The following is a 9,038-nucleotide window of genomic DNA, read 5'->3' on the forward strand; positions in this document are numbered from 1 at the left end:
ACGGTGTCCTCACAGACCCTCTTCCCGTCCACGTGCCATATGCACCATTCCCAGAGACAATACAGCAGCTGCCAGAGTGACAAAGCTCCAACCTACAGCAATTCAGAGTCGGCCAAACCGATGGCCCTGTCATTGGAAGGGTGGGGGGAGATCGTATTCAGACACAGAGAAGGAAGGAGGGAGGGAGGGAGGGAGGGAGGGATGATAGTGTAAGGAAGGGGGAAAGCGAAGGAGAGAGTTGCATTTAGACTGGGGGTTGGGTCAGAGGAAGAGGCAGCAGTGCACACAGAGATGAGACTGCGAGAAAGTCTGAGGGCGCTTCCATTAATCATCAGAGCACCAGAGCAGCCAGGATCTACAGGGACTCGGAGTGGAGAAAATAGGGAACAGGCAATTTGCCAACTTGACATGGTGTATCGTGCACTTATGTACATTCAGTTATGCACCCGGAAAAACAACAGAAAGAAGAAGGGTGGTGAAAGAGCTACTTAGTAGAAATAATGACCAAAGCCTTTTTGTTATCTGAGCATTAACTGAATCTAACAAAGAATGCTTCTGTAGTTATTAAATATTGCTTTTTACACCCAGAAAATCATTCTGTCCCTGTAACCGTAACTTTTTCATTTCTCACGCCCTCCCTTCACTATTGCAATACACTGCATAGATTAACAAATTGTCTCGATCCAGGATGAGGGAATATATATTGAACCAAATTTTAAGCAGATTCACTGAATTTTCGCATCAAGATTGGTTTGCACTACTCAGCCTCTGAAATCAGTTGTATAATATCCTCTGTAGCTCCAGAGGGAACTTTCTTACGTATGGGGAAAAAAAAAAAAAAAAAAAAAAAAAAGATCTGTTTGGGCTTGAGCGGAATTTCGATCAGAAAGCTTACATTTGAAATAAGTGTGTATTTTGGACAAGGGATTCTAATGAATAAAAGTTTGACCCATAATACAGACCAAAAGTTCAGGTTTCTATTGCTTCGATTTTTTATCATTGACTTTTAATCTGTCTCTTATAAGTCCTCCAATTTTATGGAAGTGCAGTACTGTAATAAATCACTGGGGTTTCCCTTTAAGTATCTTCACACTTATTATCTATGCATTTTTGAAGTGATAAAGGATTTTACTTTCAAAGCAAATCTGGGCTTTGTCCTTGTATAGTGAATTTAAAATATTGTTTAAAATATTGTGCAAAACATCTGAAACTATATCCAATGTTTCAGATAGTACTGTATATGAGGTAAGTTTTGAAATATTAAAGTATTTAAATTACCAGTATGCTTAAATCCATCAGAATGTCCAGAACTGCCCGAAAGTCATAATAGTCCTTAAAGCAACTATAGTAAATAATTTTTTATAACAACAATGTATCAAATAACAATGTGAAAACAATGCAACACTGGTAATGGTGAACATATAAAGTTATCACCCAAATCTGCAGCTTCACTCAGCTTTATGGAGCTTTATAGTGGTTTCAGCTCAATGTTCAGTTGTCTGGCCCACATCATTACTGCTTTAGTCACTCTCACTACTCTCATAGCATAGAAAAACCTCTAAAAACCCACTGTAGACAACCTGCTCAGCACCAAATGGCAGATAGCAAAAGCGACAAATATTTCCAGAAGTTGGCAGAGACCAAAAACAGAGCTAAAGGGGAGTGAATACTGAACTTACATTCACCTCCTAGCCAGAACATGGACTCCAAATGATTGATTATGTTGCTGTTTCAATACTGGATGTGTACAACTTTTTGTTAACACGTTTGCCATATCAGCTTAAAAGGCGATGCTATGCCAATGTTGTTTGCAATCAATCATCTCCAATACACAGGCATTCACACAGGACATTTATGTCCCTGGGCCTATCTCACGGGTGGGTTTGCTAGATAATTAAATTAAACCCAGAAACCTTTCAACCTTGACTACACTACTTGAAGTATCTCCAGATATTACTCAGCACAATCATCCAATTAGTTCAATTCAATTAATGTCCAAACCTTGCTTCACAAAATGTGCCGTCTTATCCCATGCAGGCTGGGCCTGTTGACCACACTGCCAGTCAAGATGCAGTAAGGTCCTGACCAAATTAACTGGCAACTGAGTGTATACACTCACCAAACAATTTATTAGAAACACTACACTAATAATGCGTAGGGCCTCCCTTTGTTCTCAAAACAGCCTCAATTCTTCATGGCATGGATTCCACATGATGTTGGAAATATTTCCTTTAAGATTCTGGTTCATATTGACATGATTGCATCACATGATTTCTGCAAATTTGTCAGCTGCACATTCATGCTGCAAATCTCTTGTTCTACCACAGCCCAAAGGTGTTCTATTGGATTCAGATGTGATGATTTGAGAGGCTACTGAAAAACACTGAACTCATTGTCATGGTCGTTTGAGAAAACTTTTGCTTTGTGAAATGATGCATTATTTGTAAAGAGTAGTTTCAGAGTTACCATAGCCTTTCTATCAGCTTGAACCAGTCTGCCCATTTTCTCTTCTGACCTATCTCACCTACGTGTTTCCGTCCACAGAGCTGCCAAGCAGTGGATGTTTTTTGATTTTCATACCAAACAAGTCAAACTCACTGAGATCAAATTTTCCCTATTCTGATGTTTGATGTGAACACCTACATGATTTTATGCATCGCACTGCTGCCACAAGATTGGCTGAGTGGGTAACTGCAAGTCTACTCAAGGTTACAGGCGTTCCTAATAAAGTGCCCTGTGAGCAGAAGGTAATGGAAATGTTTGTGTGCAGGATTGTATTGGGACCTGTAGAAACAAATCGTATATCAAACTGCTACCATAACAACTTTTATGTCCAGGTAAAAGGGATTGGCATTAGATTGGCTGATTCTAACAACATCTTAAAATGAAATCCAAATATAGTTATTAGCTGGTAAAGTAATAGAAACGATAACGAGCAAATAATACAAAAAATTGTCAGTATCGTCTAATACATCTCAACATGTCAATGAATGACAACGATGCACTGTCTCAATGTGGATGAAGAGAAACCAAAAATTCCATGCACTATAAATGTTTTTGCAGTAGCCACAGGACCAGAGTTGTAGTCAGTCTTATGACACTCCTGCCAATGATTCAAGTGATAAATGAAGCACATACACACTATAATAGATTTTGTTTGCTCGCTCATTTGTTCCCAGACCACACTCTCCTTTTCATTCAGAGGTCATTCACAACTAGGCCAAGGATGGTGTTACCATGGCAACTAAACCAGAGAGAACAGAACCAAAAAAAAAAAGGAATTTTGAAACTAAGAAAAAACAACAGGGGCGAGAAAAGTATGTTCTTTTGCACAGGACATGATAATGACCAAAATCACAGCCAGACCTAATCTAGTTCAAAATCTGTAGATTAAGCAGCACACTTGCACATTTTCCTGGCTGGCAAGTTTTAGACATTTGGTAGTTGAGCAGTTACAAACAGAACACAAAAATCATTACATAGTATTATTTTTAGGTATTTACTTAATAGTTCAGCTGTCAACATCACTGATTTACTGCTTACCTGATATCTGTAAGCACTCTGACCCTATCGTTATTTACAAACTTATGGAACAATTTTTAGATTTCAACTTGGAAAATTCATTTGGAGCAATGAGCTTAATAGCTTGGTCTACTGAGTTTATTTAATTTACCCCTTATCTGATAACTGCATGTCCTTTGACCTAATCTATCCACTTTATTTACACACTTAACTCGTTTTATACCCAACCTGTGAAAAGTTAATCACAAAACTGACCCATTACTTTAATTCATCACCAATATAGATCTGGGTAATACAGATCTAGAAGGCAAAAGTAACCAGTAATTGTACCTCTAGCACCTTTATTCAAAGAAGCCTATGCAAACAAGCATGTGACTGCAGGTAGGCTAATATTTGTCATTAGATAGACGTATATGTTGTTACACATTAGGCTTCCAACTACTATACCAATGGTCAACCGTTATAATAAAAAACACGTTTCACGCCTGTGAAATTGAGGATTTCTCTTACAAGAAAACAGCAGGGACAGTATGCTAAGTAACGGGCCTCTGCATGAGTAATCTCTTTGAACACACCAGTCGGCTGAATGCCACTGCTTTGTGTCTGTAATACCCAGCCATATTAGTCACATAAACATTACAGACCCAAACACATCTATCTGGGATAGGGATCATTACCAGATGTGGTGGATAAAACGATAAATTGCAAAGTAATGACCGCTGGCGAGCGATCATCGTCGAGGAGCCAAGATCCTAACGTTAGGCCACAGGGCATAGATTATTGCCTGGGTTTCGTAATGGACGTCCGTGCAAAGCATAGTAGACCTGAAAGCCTACGAGGGTAAAGATGCTGTGTTTCCAAGATCGTGGCAGCAAGCCTTGGAAAATGAACATTGGTCTTCTATTTTTGTTATCTGCTCCATTGACTGCATTCTCAGAAAATAGCCCCAGTCTGAGTGTGCGCCATCATCACCGTGACGGCGTCACCGTCTCCCACAACACAAGACAGTCGACGAGCAAACTAGCCATTGATGGCCAAGACGGTGGTCGTAGCAGCATTTGTTGGGCTACTTGTAGCGTAATTGTGGCCAACGGTAGGTGAGACAAACAAGGGATGTCAGATAGACACTCAATGTAGGTGCAGTTATTGTGTCTTTTGATAGACAACTGCCAACTAGCTGTAGCTAGCAAGCTAGCTAGCCAGAACAGGCCGCCGTGCAAGTGAACGGTCTCAGTGGGCGCCGGACATCAGCGCTTTCTCTTTAGCCTCTATGCCACTGTTACCGTGTTTCTTGCTGTCTACTCATCCGGTTTACTGAGACAACATGACAGGCAGAATAATGTTTGAAACAACGGCGTTTACCTGGGTATATCAGGTTGCCAGGGCGCGCGGGATCTTTCTCTCCGAGGATCCTGAACACCTCTCGTTGTCGATGACGTCACGCGTAGGTCTTTCGTGTCGGACGCAAAGAGCGCGTCACGTCTACTGCAACTTTAGCGGCAACTGAGAGGAGAAATTATATCTGTGCAGGTGCACCAGGACAACGGGCAAAACCTTGAGTAGATACAACAGGACATTTACGTACACAGCAACTACAGAAGATGTATTTAAAAGTAAAAAAAAAAATGCACCGTGCAAAAGTAAGACTAAACTTTCAAATCAGCTTCTGTTTTGTTGCTCTATCCTGAAGTTAACAAACAAATTACAACTACTACAATTGTCCCCAAAGGTATTGGTGCCACTGTTAGATCCTTTTGCCTTTAAAAGTTGATAATCACTGCATCTGTCTAATCCTATGATTTTTTAATTCCTTAAAGCACATTAGCGTTCAGGCTGTGTGCCTATCACTTTTTCTTCTTAAGTTTGTGTAGTAAGTCCTCTTTCCAAGTCGTCATGGTGGATAAGAGGTCATGTGGCACAGATAGGACTGTTGGCGACAGCTGAAAGTTGCTCGATCGTATTTTGTGGCTCTATTCTGAATACATGACGATCTAAGGACAGAGGTTGTCGTAATGGTGAATTGTTATGCCCCTTGAGGCAAATTTGTGATTTGTGATACTGGGCTGAATAAATAAATTAGACTTCACTTGGAATGTGACACATTGAGCTAAGTGACACGAAATAATACATATCTGATTAGATTACATACAATTTAACTTCCTGGGAGTAAAAAGAAAAACAAACAAAAGCAGGAGTATCCACGGATGGGATTCAAGAGTAACAACCAATGAAAGTTTTTTTTGCAGTTAATTATTGCAAATCTTACCAGAAGTACAGAGAATGACATATAGACAAAACCAGTGGTTTGCGGCGCCCCTTGGTGGACAAACGCGGCTCCAAATGTCATTAAACCGAAAGTCAGCTGTGATCCAAAGGCAAATTGTATGTTGTCCAAGTGACAAAAAAATGTAAAGTATCAAAATATTACTGTCAAATTCCAGCTTTGTTAAAAACACAGATGCACGATCCCATGGTTAAAAATATTTATTACTGACAGCCCTGACGCTTGCGTCCTAGCGTTCATGTGATTGGACCTTCTGGAAACCCGGAAGTAGTGTGAAGGTCTTTAGTGATGGCCGAGGTTTAGGTAACATTTCCCCGTGGAACGTCCGGAGCCGGAGTCAAAATGGGTGTTAAAATAGAGATGTTTAGGGTAAGTTGCAAACATATTTAAACAACATTCGTGGATAGTTAATGTGCATTGGTTTTAAGGTTAAAAATCGTACGAATCGATCTAGATTTTGTGGTTCGATCTAGTTAGCCATTATCATGAAGCTAACTAACAATTTCCCACTGTAACTCACTGGCTAGTTCATTTGTTTTTGTTTTGAGCAGATGATGCTGTATCTATCCTTTCCCGTGGCCATGTTCTGGGTCTCTAATCAAGCAGAGTACTTCGAAGAATACGTAGTAAAGAGAAAGGTCAGTAATGCTGTTTTTAGTTTCCATCATAGATGTACCTAGATCAGTCCATTCTGTGGGGCTTGATATGTTTTCTTGTAATAACAGATGTGTCTTTCTCTTTACTCTTATGGCATCTTGTATGGTATCCAGAGGGAAATCTTCCCCCCTAACGAGGCACAGCATGTAAGTGTAATACACAGAAATACACAGAGCTTATCTGTTTTTAAGGCCATACTGTCCATAAAGAAGAAACAATTGTTTGTGGTAGTGATTGCATATTCATAGCTCACCACCATTAACACTTGTGATTTTTTTTTTTCTTCTTCTTTTTTTTTTGTCTTTATCACTATACACTCCATATGGTGTTTACTTATTATATCACTCTAAAACAATCAGATAAATGGCACAGTGAAACCACATGGAGATTATCAGAGCACTCTATTGTGATGCTACATTTTAATATTTCTAATCATACTGACAGACCACATATTTTTCAAGTCAGATGGGTTTCTTTTCAAAATTCAGATAATAACTGTACAGCGTCTTTTTTCACTTTCTATCATGACTCCACCAGAAACCACAAATTATTGTTGTATTTAGAGTAATTTGTCTGTCTTCATGTTTCCTTAGCTTTTTTTTTACAAACCTCTTCATAAGTTACAGTGTTTTCAATGCCATGTATTTGATTTACTGCTGCACAGCACAGCATATGATGATAATCATGACTGTGCTATATTTGTTTTCAGAGGAAAGAGTTGGAGGACTTCAAAGAGCGAATGCGTGTTCGTAGGGAACAGCGAATATTAAAAGATATTTCTGTTGAATCTGAGAACTGAGGATTATGTGTCGAAGAAGTGCATGAGTTCTCAGCACCACTGACGGAGGATTATTCAGGAGTGTTTTATTGGCAAAAGAAAACTGAGTGGACTGGAGTATGACATCACATTGGAAACCACTGCAAAGTTAACACATCCCAAAGGTGTGCTGGGTTATTTCCAGGGATTAATTATGCCTAATAAGCCTAATATTATATTTGATTTTCATGTTCAAATGCCAGAATTCTTTGCTTGTGTTTAAATGTCTGATACGTTGAGTTGCTGTGACTGTGCTGTCGTAAAATAAATAATAATTTGATTTATTTTGAATTATTTAATTATATATCCAGTTGGATATAATGTAATTATCATGATTTTTTAGTGCTGTACAGTGCCTTTAAAATGTATTCACCCCCTTGGATTTTTTTTCTGTTTAGAGTTTTACAACACTGTATCATAGTGGATGTAATTAGGCATTTTGAAACTGATCAACAGGGACACATTTCATTACCAAAGCGTAAAACAAATCTCCATAAACTGTGAATTCGTCACAAACACAAAACACAAAGTAAGTGGTTGCATAAGAATTAAGCCCTTTTAAATCTGAATTTAATACAGGCACCCATGGCAGCAATTACTTCTTCCAGTCTTCGTTAAAATTCTGGGTACCTTTTTGGGAAAATAACTGTTTCCACAAGTCCCAGTTAACTTTAACACTGCAGCAGGTTGTTGTCTGTGATTTACATGTATTTTGCTGCATTCATTGTAGCTTCTACATCCACAAGCCTCGCAGGTCCTGCAGATAAATGTCCCCACACCATGATGCAACCAACACCAGGCTAGAGTAAAAAGTAGAGTTGCACATTACATTGTAGAGGCACTGAATGTTTCTTTGTCTTCATGATTGTTGCATGAATGTTTCTTTATCTGCATCATTTTTTTCACCTTGCAGATAAAGGTAGATTTAATCTAAAATAATAGACCATCTTGAAAAGGGATAACATCAGCCACAACGCCTGTTAACATGTTGACGTTCCGACTAATGAATACTGAGTACTCATGTTATCATGTAGTAATGACTTCTGACTACAGCCTTCATTTTCATCTGAATTACAAACCTGGTAAGTTTTGTGACTGTATCTTGCACAGTTGTGACGCTATCACTATGACAAAATCTGTCCACATACAGACAGACAGAAATATAAAGACCTGCAAAAGTACTCTGGTTGTTCAGCAGGTGCCTAAGTCTCCAAGGCCACATTTGGCCATGATGGCGCACACAGACTCACAAGATGAAAACAATACCAGCCAAACTGTCGCAGCTGGTAATTGCTTGTATCACTTGTCATACCTTAACTGCACACAGGTTATCAACTTGTGATTTCCTAAAACAATTGAATTTATCAGTGAGAATTTAGTTGTGACCGTTTACAGTGATAGTTTACCACTGTTGTATAAACTTTTCATTCACTGTGGTTGCATAAATTAGTTGACCAGGGGTTAACAGTGTAGTTAATGATTATCTGTATATTTCATGTAAATGTCATTCTAATGCTTTTTTCATTTTTACATCATGGTTTGTTGGTTTGGTTGTTCCTAACAGAAGCAGTTATTTGCTCATTAGATGTGGCTGTGTTTGTTTATGAAGGTATACCTCATGTTCTGCACATTCTATGGCCACATCTTTAACCTCAGGATGAAGATGTCACTTTGTGGCCAGAGGTTTGATCCCCTGGACCAGCAGGAAACGGTTTTAACGTTTTTATGTGAATAACTAACAACAAGTTTAACAAACCA

At 38.9% G+C, this 9,038-nt stretch overlaps 2 protein-coding genes across 2 annotated transcripts in view; one reads left to right on the forward strand and one right to left on the reverse strand.

Moving 5' to 3' along the window:
• Positions 1–4,948, reverse strand: part of LOC111226986 (bromodomain-containing protein 4-like) — a 30,796-nt gene extending 25,848 nt beyond the window's left edge. Inside the window, exon 1 of the mRNA XM_022752320.1 lies at positions 4,885–4,948. The gene's annotated coding sequence lies outside the window, so the exon portion shown is untranslated. The remainder of the gene's footprint in view (positions 1–4,884) is intronic.
• A 1,139-nt stretch (positions 4,949–6,087) lies between these two features.
• pet100 (PET100 homolog) lies at positions 6,088–7,564 on the forward strand. The gene is made up of 4 exons (XM_022752525.1): positions 6,088–6,175; positions 6,358–6,444; positions 6,577–6,609; positions 7,173–7,564. Exons 1-4 carry the CDS (start codon positions 6,149–6,151, stop codon positions 7,260–7,262), a joined length of 237 nt encoding a protein of 78 aa, XP_022608246.1. The 5' UTR covers positions 6,088–6,148; the 3' UTR covers positions 7,263–7,564.
• Positions 7,565–9,038: the final 1,474 nt, after the last annotated feature.

This window comes from Seriola dumerili, unplaced genomic scaffold (assembly GCF_002260705.1).
Source record: "Seriola dumerili isolate Sdu_G_001 unplaced genomic scaffold, Sdu_1.0 BDQW01000169.1, whole genome shotgun sequence".
In the NCBI taxonomy this organism is placed as follows: domain Eukaryota; kingdom Metazoa; phylum Chordata; class Actinopteri; order Carangiformes; family Carangidae; genus Seriola; species Seriola dumerili.

What these genes read in the sequence shown, in the direction of transcription:
- pet100 (XM_022752525.1), top strand. Translation starts at nt 6,149, where the DNA reads ATGGGTGTTAAAATAGAGATGTTTAGG. An exon ending in AATACGTAGTAAAGAGAAAG is followed by an intron (nt 6,445 to 6,576) that starts GTCAGTAATGCT and finishes TATGGTATCCAG; the next exon opens with AGGGAAATCTTCCCCCCTAA. An exon ending in CCCCTAACGAGGCACAGCAT is followed by an intron (nt 6,610 to 7,172) that starts GTAAGTGTAATA and finishes ATTTGTTTTCAG; the next exon opens with AGGAAAGAGTTGGAGGACTT.